The sequence below is a fragment of the Drosophila subpulchrella genome, chromosome 2L (genome assembly GCF_014743375.2).
Source record: "Drosophila subpulchrella strain 33 F10 #4 breed RU33 chromosome 2L, RU_Dsub_v1.1 Primary Assembly, whole genome shotgun sequence".
NCBI classification, from domain to species: Eukaryota; Metazoa; Arthropoda; class Insecta; order Diptera; family Drosophilidae; genus Drosophila; species Drosophila subpulchrella.
The window spans coordinates 15,549,986-15,569,502 of record NC_050610.1 but is presented as its reverse complement, the minus strand read 5'-3'; the positions used below and the strand labels follow the sequence as shown (position 1 = coordinate 15,569,502).

General features: G+C 41.6%; 1 protein-coding gene across 2 annotated transcripts in view; it reads right to left on the bottom strand.

Annotated features, from left to right (window-relative positions):
* Window positions 1-478: 478 nt before the first annotated feature.
* The window catches only part of LOC119547979, a 36,301-nt gene continuing 17,262 nt past the window's right edge, over window positions 479-19,517 (bottom strand). For both annotated transcript variants that reach the window (XM_037855032.1, XM_037855033.1), the window contains exons 3-4: window positions 3,976-5,940; window positions 479-2,847 (exon numbers count right to left, since the gene is read on the bottom strand). In XM_037855032.1, the coding sequence (XP_037710960.1) occupies window positions 1,656-2,847; window positions 3,976-5,900 (3,117 nt within the window). In that variant the 5' untranslated portion in view covers window positions 5,901-5,940 and the 3' untranslated portion in view covers window positions 479-1,655. The remainder of the gene's footprint in view (window positions 2,848-3,975; window positions 5,941-19,517) is intronic.

Here is a 19,517-nt window from a genome sequence, read left to right as displayed (position 1 = left end):
AGACAAAGTCATGTGCGACATTGTATGTGTGTGTGTTTCAGTGCGAAGGATATGGTGTGGGGAGTGGTATAAAGCGGCTATCATGTCGTCGTTGTCGTCGTGCCAAAGGTTCATAAATTCGTTTTAATCCTGCTTTATGGCGACATCACATCGAACATGAACTTTAACGCGCATGTGACTACGGCGACGGCTTCATTTGCATTTTACAACTTCATTTGGCAGCCGGAATGCGAGGCGAAAATAAAAGAAATGAGCGCCGAACCAAATTGGCGTAGTTTCGCTATATAGGGGAAGTCCATGGCACGCCCACTTCCACCTTGTTTTTTTTTTTGGAGCGAAATTATTGTTTAATCTTGACCAACGCCCCCGCGAAAAGCGAATGCGGCACGAAAAGCGACAATTACTTGCCCCTAACCCCCGGAAGTGGACATTTGCACGTCCCTCGATTAACCCATTCGATCCAGTAAAACTCGCTCTCTTACTTTCTTTGTTTTTCTTTCAATTCTCAACTAATTTTATTTTTGCTTTCTCTTGTTGGTTTGGGTGAAATGCTTTCGAGCTTTAGTTTAGTGACACCCTAAAATACGTTTTTGGTTTTTGTCTTTATCGTTTTTATTTTTTAATTACAATTTAGAGTCTGGATCTAATTGGCTTACAATTTGTGACCTGAACTGCGAAACTGAAAAACAAACATCTAACAATCAAACAATATCAATCAATCTATCGATCTGCAGTCTGTGCCAACTCATACTTATGATATTTAAGGTCATCTATATTATCCTTGTTTATATTGAGATCGCTTAAAGTACAAAAACACTTGTAGTTAGACTAACACGAGAGCTTTCTGGGGGTTCTAGGATTAGGTTCCGTTAGGTGTGTTTTAGAGATAGTGTTTTTTTCTAGGGGAATGCTGTCTATACACTTACAATGTCTTATGTTTGTTTGTATTCCGTTTGTATTCGGGATCGTGTTTAATATTGCATAGTAGCGAGTATAAAGAGTGGAAAAGTGTTTCTATAATACAACAGAGGGGCTGGGTATCGAACCAGTTGAATGTCCTCCAGCTACCTAGGCCTAACTAACTATCCAGACAAATGCATTTTATCGACAGGCAAGAGCTTGCAGGAATGAGGCTTAATTGGTCTTTTATATTTGTTTAAATGTGTGTTCTAAGAACTTTTTAGTTTTGGTTGAATCTTTTCTAAGATTCAAATAAATTGACTAATAAAATATAACAAGATTTAAAAATGCTTTTAAAAACCTTATGAAACCAATGTATTGAAAGTTAATAACTGATAAAATATAATAAGATCCTAGAATAAGCCTTTTAAGACCTTCAATGTATTCCAACTTAATAAAATTTTTACTAAAAAGGACCCAAATTATTTATAAAAGTTATATTTTTCTGATATGTATTAAGGTATTTCAATTATTCCAAAAAAGTTTTAAGACATTTTTAATATGTTTATCAAGAACTTGGAGAAGGGCAACTGTCGATGAGTTTTAAATAAATTTAAATTATATTTTCACATGCCTGTTTTTATTTATAGACCAATCTTAAAATTCCTGCAAGCTCACGCCATCTTCGGCGTTCCGAAGGCTCTCGATCTTCCTCCTGCCCCCTCACTTAATCCTCCGGCTGTACACGATTGCGATTAGCTCTTGAAAATATCCTGTCCGGGCTGCGGGGAGGCGGGTGATGGGGAACCCATTCCTGAGCCACCGTTCGTACCGCCACTTCCATCCCCGTTCAACCGCTTCAGCATGGCGTTGCGGTGCAACCAGTAGGGCGGTGGATCCGGCGGTTGTCCTGGCAGCAGGGTCTTCGTCTTCAGATTGCTGGTCGCCTGTGGTTTCGGACTATGCGAGGCTGCACTGTACATCACGGGGTCTGCCAATTGGGCAGCCGACTGGCCGATTGCCACTCGCAGGGGTGTTTCCTTCTTCCGGATCGTGTCGCAGGTCTCCTTCATCTTGCACAGCTGATCCTGCAGGTTGCGGTACTCCTCGAGGAATCGCTCCAGCTGAGCGGCATGATAGTCATAGGCAGCCACCGAAGAGTTGGCAGCTCCAGCCGCCCTCGAAGCCAGGGCCGAGAAGTCCAGCAGGGGCGTGGCCGCACTCGATAGGGATCGCTGATGTTGCACCGGACTCGAGGGCAGGCTGGGCTTCTGGCCCAGATGACCCGACAGCAGATTGCCCTTATGGGCACCACTTTGCACTAGGTTGAGGAAACTATTGGCTCGCTGGCCACCGCCCGTGTAGGTGGCCGTGCTCGAATAGTTCGCATAGCTGGACTCCGCCGAATACCTTCTGCCCAGACCCATGGCCTCGTTGAGGAAACTTCCATCGCCCAGGGTGCTACTGCCGTACTTACTGGAGTTGTCCGCCAGCAGCGGTGACTGACTGTCCGACGAGTTGCGGAAGTACTTCCCACTGGTCTTCAGCTTCCGGGGCAGGGTGCACAAACCGCCATTGGGAGTGGGCGTGGCCTGGCCGTAGCCCTGCCCCCGACCTTCCTGCTGCTGGGCCTGGGCCACCGCATACTTGGCTATGTCCAGCAGATCTGGGTAGTTGCTGTCGAACAGGTCGCTCTCCTGGCCCTCGCTGCAGAACACCGAGGTGGCCATCTCGTCTGCCGGATGGTTGCCGTAGTGGGCGTAGGGCGTGGCCGTGCTCGAACCTGTGCCCTGGGGATTCAGGGACGAGGATGCCGCCGGCTTGCTGTGCGGCGAATTGATCTTGGTGGTGGCAATGGGCGTGGTCTTCCAGGTGTGGCCGGCATAGCCCGCTAAGCGGGCAGCGGCATCCACCTGGCTGGAGATCGAACTCGAGGCGGAATCGGTTCTAAGAGATGGGAAGTAAATTAAATTGGAATTATTTATTATTATAATATAAGTACTCATTCAAAATAATGGTCTTCAAAGTTCAGGTTAATGAATACTGAAGATATTCAGAAATGAGGTTCTTGTATTGGTAAAAGTAAAAAATATTTTTCCATCAAAATATTTATGTTCTTATATTGTTAGATAATAATTGATTGTCTGTTTAGATATTAAGATAAATGACTTTTCTTAAAATTTTTTAATTAAAATAAAAACGAATCAATGAATGACTATAATCTTAAAATATTCTTTGTCATTCCCCATTCCAGAAAAAATCCCTCATCCTTTGTTCTTGCACCCTCTGTATCCTATATTCGTTGAGTGCTCGACTTTTCAGATTCTCGTTATTCGGCAGTGTCCTCGTCCATGAAGATAACCGGCCGCACATCCATTAACCCGCACTGCCACTCGTATCCGCGCCAGGATTCCTTTCACATGACAAGCGCCAATCAGGCAGAGTGAGTTCTCAGTATGCCCGAAATAAAGCACTTCTCGAGGCCCGTGGATGCGGTCTTGGAGGTTGGATGTGGAAGAGAAAGTAGATGTGGATGTGCTCGCATATTTCGCGCGTCATTAGCACGCGCGTTCTTTTAGTCGACGGAAAGGGAGGTTGATGGAGGTTCTGGTGCTCGGGATGGGGCCCTTTGGAGAAGGGGCTCGAGCTCAGAGTGGAAGTGTCAAGTGTTGCCCATAATACGGACGCAATACGGAGATCCGGGCGCGTTCCGCACTCGAGCATGACAGCTCTTTGACAGGGACACGGACGCCCGGTTCGGGGGACAATTGCCACTCGAAGTAACGAGAACCGCAGAAACAAAGGGCACCCCAGGCATACACTGAGCCAAAGAAATGTGTTAGTCAAGGAAATAAGAGCTATGAATATTTCAATTTAAGAAATAAAATAAAATAGGTAACGAAAAACTATTAAGGAACATAATAGTACTCAAGATAAGACACTAATAAAATATCTTAAACAAAATGTCTCAGCTAATGAGCAGATCTAATTATGCATTGGGCAATGACGGACAAATAAAAGATCAAAGTAAATAATAATCCCCTAAATTTTTTCTCCCCGTGTAGGTCAACTCACCCGCCGATGTCGATGAGGCGCGGTATGTGCAGATCCGTTTCCTCCAGCGGTGCTGAATTATTCGTCCCGGATGCGGAGGCAACATGGCCCTGGGAGCCTTTCCTCTGCTGCTGCTGCTGCTGATTGGGATGTGGATGTGGGTGGTGCTGCGGGTGGTGGTGCATCTGCTGCTGCTGCTGCTGCTCCTCCTCCTCATCGTCGCAGTGGGTGGAAACGTGCAGGTAGTCCCCGTTCCTCCGCTGGGCACTTCCCGCACTCGGATTCACGATGGCCGCCGCCTGTCCGGCATCATTGTCGTTCAGGGGGGTATGGGTGGCTGCCCGCAGATAGCCCTGCTCCTCGGCATCGTGAAAGAGACCGGCGCCCGTGGCACTGCCGCCCCCGCAGCTGGCCCCGCCCCCCAGATCCGGTCTCGTCCTGGCCGTCATCTCGATCTTCTCGTAGCTCTCACTCCGCCTCACCGGCGGCACAGAGTTCCACAGGCGCAGCTTTCGTCGCCTCTGCAGGGAGCATAGACAAATGGCCGCAAAGGAGGATCCACCGACCAGGAGCAGGGCGGCTATAACACCCAGCAGGATAATCCTCACGCCCCACGGCGCTTCCGGAGGTCGTCGGGAAACGGCCAATGTAACACTGGCCTCCACTTTGCCAGCCTTATTCTCCGCCGCACACGTATAGATCCCTGCATCCTGCATGTCGGCCGTGAGAATGGTGAGGTTCGAGGCATTCCTCAGCATATTGACCACATACGTCTTCCTGCCCTGCGTGGCTGCCGCTGTCCTGGGCTCTGAATCGGAGTCCCCATCCCCGCCAGCACTCAGATTGGCTATCAGGCGGTTCTTCAGCAACCACTTCACCGCCGGTTGGGGCACACCCTCCACATAGCAGCTCATGGTTATGTTCCTGCCCTCCACCCCATGGGCTGTGGTGTCCGTGGCCACAATTTGCGGTACGCAGGCGAAATCATCCACATCTAGTTTGTCCCAAGCTCGGCCGGACAATCGAGGCGGCGATTCGCAGGTGGGCGGTATGCCACTCGGTATATTCTGTTGCAGCATCCAGGATCTCAGCGGTCGCAAGGAGCAGCTGCAATTCCAGGCATTGCGGGCCAACTCAAGGCCATGAAGCGAGGCCAGCGAGGTGATGGTGCCACTCCTCACCTCGCTCAGCCGATTCCCGTCCAGCTTCAGCCATTCCAGACTGCTCTCCAGTCCGGCAAAGGCCCGCACCGCAATGTGCGACAGCCGGCAGTCGCTCAGCTCCAGCTTGACCAGTTGTGGCACATGGCCGAAAGCATCGTCCGGTACTCTCAGTATGGGATTGCCACTCAGCCGGAGCTCTCTGAGTTCCGAGACATGGTAGAGGGCCAGCGAGGGTATGGCCGAGAGAAGGTTCTGGCTCAGGTCCAGCTCCACCAGGTTGATTAGCTTGCGGAAGGCATGCCGCTCGATCAGACGCAGGTGACACCTGGCCAAGTACACCTTCTGCAGATTGAGCAACTGGGCCTTCGCGAAGCTATCGTCGGGTATCGATTGAATCTCATTGCCACTGAGGTCCAGGAGCTGGGTGCCCCCGTCCAGCGGCTCCGGGATGTGGGTGAGGTTGGCGTTAAGGCACAAGACGGACTCCTTGCCGCTCTTCCACTTGCACTCGCACACCGCCGGGCACTCGGCCCTCAGCTGGCCCAGTTGGCAGCAGCAGCACAGCAGCCACAGCAGCAGGTGGAGCAGGTGGAGCCGCTGGAGCGGCTGGTGGAGCGGCGGGCGAGATCGCAGAGGCGGGTGCAGGCGCCGCTGGGGGCGTGGCCCTTTTCGCCGCACCTTCGTGGCCAGCGTGCGGCTCTGGGCGCTGTTGTCGCTGGCTATGTCCTGACCACTGGGCGGACCCGGAGCCTCCAGCGTCGCGGCTGCTCTTCCCGCTGCCATCGCATACTCGAACTAGAATGATTCCGGATGAGGATCAGGCCTGCAAAGAGTCGGAAAGTGGGGAATGGTTAGTGCGGCTGTCGTAAACTTGGAACTGCGGACAGTTTAATGGACTACAGGAAGGGTCCGTATATATTTTATTTAATGCACCGGAAGAAATATGTGTATACGATTTTATCTTATTAACTTTCAGTAAGGAAGTCCTTAAAGGAAACTACAAATACTTCCTAGTCGAATTCCAATTTCTAATTAACTTTTTTTAATAACTATGAATTACTAGCTTGATAAAATCAAATTTGAATATTATTTTACATGTCTAAAAGTATGCAACAATATATTTTAAATTCAAGCGTACATTGAATTCACTCAGAAAGAAAACTATTCTTTATTCATTGCATACTTTTAGCAACCAAAGATAAATACCGATTCATTAAAAACCACTCTACATAATGTTGTATTTTTTTCGAGTGCATCTTTCTCAACCGCCACTCGTGTAGGCCACATTAAGTCATAACAACACCCTGCCAGGCGTTCCATAGGCGCACCATTTTCCCCCTTTCCATGCCTCACTGTTGCACAACTAGAAATTTGGCTTTCCTTCGTTTTCTGTTTTTTTCCAGACTTTTTTTTTGTTTTTGGTTGTGCCCCGCGGTTTGTTTGACTTGGCTAAAGTCCCAAGTCGCCCACTGCGCGGCGTGTGTGTGCTTGTGCGGCATGTTGCAATTACGGCCGGCGACCATGCAAGCCAAACACAACAAACCCCCTTTTTCGGCCCCTCTACGCGACACCCCTGGCCTAATATATGAAATTTGCATGCAAGCAACGGGGCGTATGAACAGCATTTTGGCATTTCCGCGTTAATTTTTCAAGCCCAAAACCGCAAGGCTGGCGAGTTCCTATCTCGGTCGCTCTTTCGTGTGGCAACTTCAGCGGAGTCTGGTGTAGTGTTACTTAAGATTATAAAATAAATTAAAAGAAAGGAAGTGAGAAAAAAAAGACATAAGGTACTTAAATTTATGCAAAAAAATAGAAAAGAAATTAAATACTTAATGTACCACAGAGATTTAAATAAAAATTCTAGTAATTTGTTTCATTACATATAATTAAATAAAAAAAATATTATAGAACGTAATTACTCTGAAAATAAAACAATTTGTTCCGAAACAAAAATGTTATATTAAATTACGAGCGGATTTAATTGGGTTTTAATAGAGAATGCAAGTAACAATGCGAAAACTGTATTGTATTTAATTGCGCTTGAAATATGCGAACTATTTATTTTATGACAGTCGGTTCTGCTCTGATTTCGCACTCGAATTCGTCGCGTTGACTTGCCGTTGGCATTTCACGGGAATCCGAGTCCCGGGATCGATTTCAAGTGGCGCTGTTGCAAATATCTGTAGGGCACAAGTCAATGCATTGATGGCTTAATTATGAGCCAATGCCGCATGCATATTTAAATTACGCTGGGCTGGGTAAATACTCAATTGCGCTGAGAGCAGTTGACTTTCGGGCAGGATTGCGAATTTTTAAAGCCGGCTTTCGAGCAGCAAAAGCGAAAAGAGTAATAGTAACAGTGGCAGTAACAGAAACCGGAAGCCACAAAGCAAACAAAATGCTTGCAAAAACCGCGATGGTGTCGAAATGGTTGGGAGGGTGAGCAAAATGGAATGGCTTTGTCACTAATGTTTGGATTGCAGCTGTGGGAGTGGGTAAGTGTGAATGTGGAGGGCGTTTAGGGGTCAATACACTGGACGACAGCCGCAGAAATGAAATGAAGTTTTTGCATGTAGCTGAAAAATACTCAGCTGCATTTTTGCCCGGCCAAAACAAAGGCAAAGGCAAAACGAGTACGAAGCGAAATGCTGAAAAAAGGGAAATACCCGCAGACACACACACAGATACATTTGCAGACACAGATACAGCTAGCGCTATGAGTGTGTGGGTATATGGGTATGTGGTTGTGGTATTGTCGTTGCCGTTTATCATATGTGAGCACTGCGCCGTGAAGTATGCAACATGCAAATGCAAACGCTGCTGGCTGCCTTTGTTGTGGCCTTTCTCCGGCTGCTCCGACTCCTTCGGTCTAGCCATCCAAGACCAAGTCGTGTTTGTTCTGCCTGCGCAGTTGCTGCAGACACTAATCCTATTTATGTTGCATTGCAGCGGGGTTAATAATTTTATTTCCAACTGAACAACTGCAGCGGACACTGCAGTTGCCGCTCCCGAAAGCCAGAAGCCGCTTTCCCTGCTTATGACACACGATACGTGCCCGGGGTTCGAGAAACTTTCCACGGAGTTTGTTAGTTCTATCTGACACAAGCAAAAACATGGGAACCATCATACGAACACATAGCCAACCTCAGGAGCAATGGCCGCTGTTAGCGGAGGGGGGGAAATGGGGTGGCCCGCCTAATGAAACTAACATTAACGGGCGTTATGACAAACACACAAATGTGACGTCTCACGTGTCACAGATGAATCCCACAAATAGTTTATCCAAGCTCCGCACAGATAATGTATTCTCATAGCATGCACTCAAATCAAAGCTACGGAAGAATAATTTTATAAAAGTGGTAGGCAATATAAAGACCAACTCGAAGTACTTATAAACCTATTGATAATAGATATTATAATAGATATTAAAATATGTATTTTAATAGATATTAAAACAGATATTATAATAAATAGTATAATATTTATTATAATAGGAAGAAGTGTTAGCTAAAGGTATTGTCTGCTGGGACTTCAATAAGTCTAGGTCTTGACCAACACAGAAAGAAAATATTATACTTTTTACAAAACATTCAATAATAACACCAAGTGTTAAATTAATAAAAAAAAATTGTTAACCCTACTTAAATAAATATTATTGTTATAAAAAAGAATATCCAATTTAACTAGATAGATTTTTTTAAAGAAATATGTAAGCTATACATATTTTTTTCCTATATTATATTCTTACTTAGTAAAAAAATCCCAAAAATGAAATAAATAACATAAATGTATCTAACAATGATTTAGCCGACCTAACTTAAAGTTATCTGTTCCTATTAGAAGTTCATAAGTCTACCGCATTATTTATGCCTGCACGGTGTGAGATGTATTATGTGACAGCTGCCAAATGGTAGCTAACTTGTTTTTTGGCACGGATTTTTTTGGCCTAGTTTGTTTTCTCTCTTTTCTCTCCATCTCTCTTTCTCAGTCGCACACACTCTTAGCCCTTCCTTTAATGTAAAAATAATGTCCTTTAGGGCCGCATTGATTGCAAATAAATTACGCACACACCGAGGCGTCGGGGCAGAGGAGCGGAAAAAGCCGAGTTCGAGTGAGGGAACAGATTAAGTGGCCGAAAATGCTGCCATCGTTGACTTCATAAAAAGCCAAATACACACTCACACAAGCAAATAGAGGGAAAACCCGGTCTGGCCAAAAATGGCAGAGCCATTAATTTCACTTTGGCGCCGCGTTTCGTTTCGTTTGCTGAAACTTTAATTAGAAAATCCCGGCAAAGATTTTTGTGTAATTTTCCCTGCTTGAATGCCTCGACTTCATCTTCTTCTTTCTAGAAGAGCTGCTTGGCGCAGATAATGAAGTTCTTTCCTCCACTTTCCTCCACTTTCCTTGTATTCTTTGCATTCACACTTCCGGCTTCATTATGCGCAAATTATTTTAGCTGCACTTCCCCAACCGATTTCCTTCCCCCTGAGGTTGGGGCAAATATTATTTCACTGCTGCTGTCCGGAGACTTTGATAGTAAATTCCCTTTTAATACCCTTACTCGGGGGGATCGGTGATTATGTCTGAGAGAGTGCCATAATCCGCGAAAATAAAAAAGACAATGTATTCCAAGGATATCTTTAAGCAAGGGTGGTAACAAACTAAGAAGCTTGCTCTGGTATACTTATTTATTTTTTTATTTCTTTGATTTTAGTGGCAGGTTAAGTTCCGTTTACAAAGTTGCAAGTATGGCAAATATTTTTATTCAGCTTCAGAAAGGGCATTCAGCTTTTTTCATATTACAAACTGAAAAGCAAACGGAGTTAAAAGTAATCTCTAGACCATTCCCTCCAGTTCGCTGTCATTATTCATTTTAGTGTGTATTTCTTTTTTGTGCTGTGTAACCTTTTTTGCCGCATTGTTTTGCAGCTGTAAAGCAATTTTCGCAAGCATAATAGACTTTACTCAGCTAAAAACAAAAATGAAGGGAAAATAACTGGGGAGTAAAGTGGGGAAAGCCCGAGCAAAATGCCAGAAAAATATAAAGCAAGAGCAGGGGCTAAGCGTTATTTCTCAAGAGGCTTGGCCCGAGGAGAAGGCTCGTGGTAACCTAGGGGAATATGCTTTTCCCAGCTTTTTCCTGCCGGTACCCCCTTAGCCGCGACCTGTGGTCAGCTGCAGTTTCAGGACGAAATCGCAAACTAGGCCTAGTCCTCGCTCCCACACTATTTGCTCCGCTGCATCCTTTCAACTACGGCGACCCCAGTGCGCTCTCATTTTCGTCAAGGACCTCTTCACCGGCTGTTGTTTGTTATTTGTTGCATTCCTTTGTCAACATTTGTCCTGCCATTTGCTGTTGACTTTAAGTGAGGCATTCCTGCAGGGGGAACTTAAAATATGCCAAAAGAACGTCACGGAATTTTATTAACTGTTCCCAAAGTCCCTTCAATCGTTTTAGCTTTTACAAAACTCGAAGACCGAACATTTTCAGAGAACATAAATTTATGCATTTTACAAAAGCATGGGGGAAGTGAATAGAATAGCACCTTGGTTGAATGAATAGTTATTTTTATTTAATTCAATTTAGAAATTATAAATAGTAAAAATACTAAAATCTAAATAAAATATAGGTTAGTCCTTCTTTTTTGGTAGAGCTTTTAATTACATGTTGTGTATTTTTGTATTATTTTACTAATTAAAATAAACTTATAATCTTATTATAGAAAAATAATAATAGCAGTAATTGTCAGTAATAAAAAAGTATTTCAGATAAAAATGAAACCATAGCAATCCTAAATCCTATTTAAAATGAAAACATGCAAACTAATCTCTTCTATGTAGGCCAAATAAATAAAATTAATGAACACCTGCCTTTCGGGCATTCTCCCTTTAAATAACACAATTACAACTGCACTAAATCACCTTTATTTTGGATCATAAAAAAACTTGAAATGTATTACAAGTGGCAAAGCTCAAACATAAGTTTTCATTGAGCTGGACACTTATTGGGGCATGATAAATCACAGATTCTATGGGCTAATTATTACCTTAGGCAAATATAAATTTATTGCCGTTGATAGAGGAGATGGTATTTTGTCATCGCTGTGAAAGTTTAGTGTGCGGCAATTAAATAAACGTTTATCTTGACCGGGCCGTAAAAAAGTTGTTGGTTTAAGTGCCCGATAAGCAGCCTTGGCTTCGGATGGTGAACCTCCTGAACGTGTGTCTTATTAAGCCATAAATAGAGAAATAAAAGTTAAATTATAACAGGCAGCTAGACAGGCACGCGCACCTTTTTCGATCCGTATATATCCACCCCGCATCCCTCGAACCCCTCGCATCACAATAACCAATAATACCGAAAGCCAATAAAAGTAAACAACCCGGCCAACAACAAAACAGAGCCACAGGGCCACCCGCATATTACGTATACGCACACCAGCACACGTTTACAATATCCTTAACATAAATATCCAAAAATACTGGGGGTGCTTCAATTTTACGACGATACCGAGTCAAGTCCCTCTGACAACGTGTTCAATTGCCGCAATAAAACTTCTTGATAATATGTGAAAATCATACAAAGCACAATATTAAATTAGCCCACAACGAAAATGTGAATGGCATTGACGACAACAACAAGAGGGGGCCAACAAAGCACATCGAACATTAAATTGTGGCCATGGACCATAAAATGTGCAAATGTCAGCACAAAAAAAAGGCGAAGGAAAAAGTTGATCAGCATATTCTTGGGCAAAAGAAAAGGGGGCGTACCCGAAATCAACTGCCGCAAGGTAAGCAAGCCCATAGAATCGAATGGTTTCCATTTAAATGTGGGAAATGTCGGATTCGGGCATCAATTTCAACGAACTGTCTATGGGATGTATTTTAGAAATTAAATTAATGTTTGGAGATATATTGGCAGGCCTGTGGATTGTGGGGATAATTTTATAGCTCAATTCAGAGCATCGAATCGTTTTCTTTTCTCAGCTATGAAGGTCACTATAAATCCACAGTTATAATATCTATTTTAGTCAGAAGGTATAAAATATATTTATTTCATATCATAAAGCCATTAGCACTATGTTCTTTAAATCCATCTTTTTATAGGAATACTCAACTCGCATCTAAATAGCTCAACCTGATCAATCCGAGTTTGCTCCACCAAAACTTTCCAGGACCTTCTCTTTCCCCTGATCCGACTGTAATTCAATATTCCATTTTTCATTAAGCAATCCAACCGTCCACCTTTATTTGTTTGAACAAGATGCAAACCTCAATCAAAACAAATGAAAACAGCGCGTCACTTATTTGTTCAGTCTCTGTTTTGGACACACCGAACTTTCGTCAGCCGAAAAGTTTCGGGCACCAGGACCTCGAGAATTGGTTTTGTGTGACAGTTATTGATTATTTAGCCGGGTTCTTCTCGCTGACGGTACGAGGACAATATCGGAATGGAGTGGCAGGTGAGGCTGCTGGGAAATCACCGAAATTGGCACAGATTCCGGGATCGAAGGCTGCAACAGCAGCTCAACGCTCAACTAATTGTCCAGGTTCGACTGAACAGCCATGGCAACGTCGCCGAAGACGACAAGATGAAATTTTGATGAGGGAAAAAGGATTTTCAGCAGGGACATGGATTTCAGTCCGGAAATTTGATTTGCCCTTCCATTTGGGCACAGAAATTTCCCAGTTAAATGCTAAATGCAGCTCGCCATATGCTAAAAGGACTTTCGCCACACAAAAAACTCAATAATAACATAATATATATTATTTTCAGATTTTTTACGGCTTTCCCTTTTTTGTTTGGCCACGATTTCCTGGCGCGTTTTCACGCCAGGCTGATTCGATTTGCACTTGAATCGATGGTTGGCGGTTGGCGCCAGTTGGGGGCTGCAATATTTTCATCTGAATGGCGATGCCATCGATTGCACCGAATTCCATTGCCATTTACTTTTATTCGGTCCGCAAATATTTGCCGAAAATTGAATGCAAAAAAATTACACATGCATTCTGTCGTCAAAAATTTTTAGCCTTGGTTATTATTCGAAAATCAAATATAGTGATTTCTGATTGTATGCTGCTAAGTGCACACTTTGTTGAACAAACAATTAGCTTTTGCTGAGAAAATCTATATTAATGATAAATAAGCAAAGGCGTTTAAGAAAGTATCTATAGAATAAACTAAAAAACTTAAACTACTGTAAACTTAAAAGTTTGAAATTTAATATGCTTTAATCTTCTTTTCTTAACATGTTAGCATGTACTTGATCCAACAATAATGAATATTTCCGTATACCCATGAAAAAATGAAATTAAAGACTTAATACCGGTTGTATTAAAATCATACTTGCAGTATTTAGGTTAAAGTATATATTCAAGACTAAATAATATGAATCCCTTAAGTAATCTTTACAGTTTCATTTTTTTATTGAAGAGTCTACATTTTGGATTAGTGGTATTATTTTTAAACGAATTAAATATTATTTAAAATTGATACTTGTGGTTTTACAGGTTCAGTTTAATACTTTGAAAAGAACTAATTTACTATTCATCTTATCGACGCGAAATAAATAGTCAACAAAACTAAATTAATTAAAAATTTAATTACAATTGCAATTTTATTTCTGTTTATTCCTTGATTATTATTCTCTCTTCATTTCATGCAATTTTCTCGATTAATTATTCAACTGAACAAATCCCGGCTATTTAGGTACCAAACAAAGTTACACCCGAGAAGCTTGGAAAAATCTTGCGAGAAATCCTCTTATGACAACAAGGAAAACTCAGACAGTAACCGACTTGATTGCATTTCCTTTGCCTTTCCACCTGCCTGCCGTCTGCGATTCCAGTTTTCAATTTCCCTTATTTTAGCCCGCCTTCCAGCCGAAGAGACAATATTGCCACTGGCATTGCAGGCAGCCGTTGACTTTTCCAATTGCAGCATCAACATCAGCAGTTGGGAAAACCCCCAGCCCCACCACCTCCCTCTCAGCTGATTGCTCCGGGAAAACTTTGAAACAACATGTAGTGGCAGCTAAACTAACAGATAACAGATAACGGATAACTGATGGCGGATGGCGGAGCAGTCTGCTCCTGCTCCTGGTGACGGAGTGGTTCGTCAAGGACTCCTGCTCCTTTTCCTTTTCCATTTCCATTGGCATTTCCACTTTGTCGCTGGCAGTCGCGTTTTCAGTTCAATGGCAATAATCAACGAAGTGAAAGCCTTTGTTTATTAGCGCTGCCACTGACAAAACGATGTCCTTGCTGGGGGATTGATACCAGGGAGAGGATTCTGATATAAATTGCTCAACTTTTTGCCAGGGAAACAAACTTGCTTTATTTAACTTTTACCCTTTACCAAGGGAAATTTTTCAAGTTTCTATGCCTGAAGCTTATCAGAAAGTTTCAAAAATATTCTTTTTTGTTTTAAAAAGATGTATAATGATGAACTGATGCCACCATTTAAAAGCTGAAAAAAATACAGACAGTATGATGTTTAAAAAATTCAGTTTTTTCATAAAATCACTGCAATACACTCACTATATGTCAACTAACAAAACATAGATTAAAACTATTGAATAGCGTAAGCTAGCTGTGTTTTACAGCTTATCCTGCTGGGAGCGACAGTAAAAAAGGACAATATATGGTTGCCATCATCATCGGGCTCAATCGACGAAATGAAATGCAAACACATCTCGGACCATTTCTCATAATTGAAATTGTAACGGATCAGGGAATGCAAATAAATACAGTTCCCGATCGCAGCCCCATTAAAAGCCTTTCAATGGATTTCCCATCCGCCCATTGTGCACGGTCATGAATTATTGGCCACCCGGCCCATAATCTGCCATCCCTCGATTTTTTTCGCAGGGCTTGTTGTCCTTGTTAAGAACCCTCGGGTGACCCACATGGCATTTTTGCAGTTGTTAGTTGCAGTCAATTAAATGCAACGGATTATATCAAAATCTTTGCTATTTTTAATAAATATGCAAACATTTGCATAGAACATGGTCATAAAAAGCGATAGCTGGGCTATGAACAAAAAAAGGCAAGCCTTTTTTGTTGTTTGCCCGGCCACGAATGGCAATTTATAATAACCGGGCTATTTTATGGCTTTAACGGCGACAATCGACAGGATAAAGCTAGAAACATTTTGCAGGACAGGGACTAAGCCCGCTCAAAGCCCGCTGCTCTGCCGGCTGATGAAACCGAAGGAAAACCCATTTCCCATTTCCCAGGCAGACTGGCATTAGTTTGGCATAAATTTAAGGGCTTACCCACCTCTATTTTTGGTTATTTATGCTGAATAACAAAGCGTCCGCTCAGAAACTATTTAAATATGCATATGAAACGGACGGCTAAAGGGGGGATTAGTACAGTGGATTAGGCCTACAAGGGAATTGGTTAGACCATTGTTTTCTTTAATACTCTTGCTTAACATAAAATTCTAATTTAACGCATGCAATAAATATTTGTATTTAATTTTGGTTTTAATTGAAATTTGCTTTTAAAAATTCGAGAAATTATTTTGCTCTTGCATAAGCAAACACATAAAGTGGGCGGTGCTAATTGTTATTTTCGGCTTATACGGTGGATTATGTTGCTCATTTTACTAAATTCAACTACTGAAAAAACAAAAATTTAATGTAATTTTAAATTGAAGAAACTTATCTTCATTCCAGCTGTTGGGTTACTAAATGTGACTCCTTAATTTTATCTTAACAGCACGTTTTTCTGCTTCTTATGCAACACCCACTGTACCTTCTGAGGTATTGCCAATATAGAATTTTTAATACCTTTTTGCTGGATGCACAAAAGAGTGCCACACCTGGCTACACAGACATACATTCCCAGCCTCCCCAAAGTTCCAGCCCACTTTTTCCATATATAGTTTATTTACCCATTGTTGTTGGCTTTTGTGCGATGTGCCTGTCTGTTGCTGTTGTTGTTTTATTATTGAAAAGCATTTGGTCATCAAATATGTATATGTGTATGCACACGGCCATATATTCTACCTATTCATATATCAATATACATGCAGAAGTATGTATGGACTGGCATTCGGGTCAGTGGATCAAAAATGCCAAAGACGACTTACAAAAGTTAAAAGCTGGCTGGCCATCAGCATCGATATGTGGGTATCTGCACTTCCATGTGTTTGGGTATGTATATTCCCTTATGTGAATGTGTTCGAAACCCTCATCTGTGCTCCACTTTCGCTTTTGTGTTTGTGCATTTGCCATAATGGTCCAACTTTCGGTCAAGTGGAGGCCTTTACCGAAAAGGACCTGAAGGGCGAAGGTCAACAGCTGTTCAATGGGGAGAGAAAAGTTTTTACTCAAGCTGTAATTCATTTTCCCTTGGAACTGCTGAAGTTATTGGAACTTGTTTTGCGATTCATTTCAATAAATATATCCTAATTGAAGGATAACTTTTGCCAAACGAAATAAACTTTTGCTTTTTTTTTGCATTAATCTAAGTTTTGGGGTAAGGTAAATGGGTCGAGATTATAATAAATATGGCACATTTGAATGAAATAAGTTTCTTTTCAAAGGTATTAAATCAAATGATAGCAAATAGGCTGTAAGCAAATACTTTTAAATATTTCTCAATTCAGAAAACCATTCTAACATTGATGAGTACCTACACAGAGAGAAATATCCAAGAACATTGTTCTTGAATTGAGAACATTCGTTCTCAAAAGCCGTGTAAGTACATTTTGGTATCAATGTTCTCAATGTTCTCATAGATCAGTAACATTACTTTGTTGGATGTTCCATTGAAAAGCATTGCTATTTATATCAATCTTTGTTCCACACTAAATCGGAGCATCTGCAGTAAACTTTCCAAGGGTGTGAATCTCATTTCTGGTTTAGACCAAAAAGCTTCAGATTTCGGACTCCCTAGTTCCCTGAAAAGCCAATAAAAGTCACAGCAAAGTCCCAATGCCAAGAACCCATTGCATTTTTCCACCCACATGCATTACCATAAAAAGCGAATGCAGTTTGGGGACTACAAACGAAACGCATTTGTATGCACTTTTGCTTTTCCTAGCCAAACATCAGTCGGCGAATGCAACATTAAGGGGAAAGTGTTGTTCCTCCTCCATATTCCTGCATCTGCATATGTGTGTGTAAGCGTGTGAGTGCGACAGGATGAAGGGGGCGGGAGGCGTGGCCCGCTTATGCGCCATTATGCAGTGGAGGGAAGAGGAAGAGGAGCGGTGCTAAGTGCTTTTTCTTTGCTCATGAGCGTCCAAAGAGTGGGTGAAAGTGGGTGAAAGCATTGTTTGCCCATTAGGGGGTGGGTGGGTGTTAATAGCGGGCGGTGGGCAGTGGGTGGTGCTGGATAGGCCACTTTTCCATTCACAGCTAAAGCTCAATTTAAGATTTCAAAGTGCAGTCAGATTTATTGATTTTAAAAATAAGACTGTTATTAAAGAAATATGATCATTTCTTGATTAAACTGCTATATGCTAAGCATACTTACATACATATCAATTATTTATTTAAACCAAGATTTATGCCTATTTAACAATCAGTAATATTTGGCTAAGACAACCACATTTGCGTTTGGAAATAAGGGTATTTAATCAAATGCAAATACTGCATTGTTGTTTGGGTAATTATTTTAATGAGCATGCTTTCTTAACCGTTTTATAATATATATCATTTAAGAGACATTAATAATGATAATGATATATTAATAATGATAATATTTTAGATTGATTTTGTAGATAATGATTCCACGCACAAAATAAAATAATCTTTTATAAATTGGTTAAACAAACATATCGTACGATTGTGAAACAACAATAATTTTAAGAAAAAGCCTATGGGTGATATGTTTTTCAAATAAGCCTGATAACTGAATTTACTTCAAGCTAAACAACTAAAAGATCTGGGATATGATACCATTTCATATTTCACTTCATCCAACGTCCAATACTTGAAATTAAAAACCCAAAAAAATATATTGACATTTTTATGGCTCCTTGCCCGTTAAGATCTTAAAAAATCGAGCTAATTCCTATCCTTTCCTATCCATAGAGCATTTGCCAATCGTTATCCTGACCCGCTGTGATCCGGCACAATAGAAGCCACTAAAAAGAGTAAACAATTTGCGCGCATAAAAGCCGAAGAGCAAATAAACTCCCTCCACAAAGTCCTGGCAGCCCAGAACAATGCAAATAAAACAAAGCGAAACGAAACGAAACGGAGCAGTTGAGCTTGCCTACTAATGCAAACAGGACCAAAGCCACACACACACACACTCACTCACACACATGCACATATCCTGGCAAACACAAACACCAGCACACACACACACACACACACACATAGGCTGCCGCAAGGTGCTTTGTGATGTTGCTGTTGTTTTTGCGGCAATTGCGGGTTTGGGATGTTTAATTTGAACTGCGGATAGGCATCCAACAATTTTTAATCATGTTTATGGCCAAGCAAATACACACACTCCGGGTTCAGATTTAATTGCACACAAAAAATTATAAATTCAAAGGCAGAAAACACAAATTCTGGCATTTATTTCAATAAATAGAAATAAATAGAATACAAAAAGATTAGCCCAAATGCCAGGCCAAGTGTAAGCCACTATAATTGAATCAAGCAATTAATAATCCGGCTGTAAATGCAAAATTTATTTGAGGCTTTTATAGTAAAACATCACAAGCACATTTTATTTGGCACCTTTGCATTATTAATAGCATAAACGAGGTGATCAATCAAATCGAATTTAAAATGCAGCAAAGCTGTTCTGCTAAGAGATTGCCAAATATGTCGATGTTTAATGTAATATTTGAAATTATATTTAAATATTTTAAATATGTGGTGCTTAACATGTTTATTAAGATGCTGGTAGTGATAGCAGGCCTTTTATAAATCTTAAAGTATTTAATTAATCAATTGAACAGTTTTAATAAGCGTATTATCCTTAACTACATTTATTAAATATTATTAATATATTCAAAGGTATTAAAAAGATGAATGTTTATTTATTGACATATCGTCTTTATCTTTTCATTCCACATTCCTAGTGATTCATTAAAACAAACTAGCAAGCGAAAGAGTTGCGGATTCCCCATTTCCAAAATGAAATACATTTTGCTGAGCCTGCTATTTTTAATTGTCTGAATCAATCCGCGCTCGAAATTTTAATTAAATATTTAAATTAAATGTGCAAACAAATACCGGCGCACGCAAATATGCAAACAGGGGAATAAATGCACACACCCCTGTCCTTGGGCTTCCCTTTAACCCACATATGCTGTGATGAAAATTTCATTTCTTTTTTAGCGCATAATAAATACTTTTTAGTAGTTTGTTGTTGCTGCCGCAGTCCGCCATTCATTTGCATTCATTAGGAATTTTATTCGTG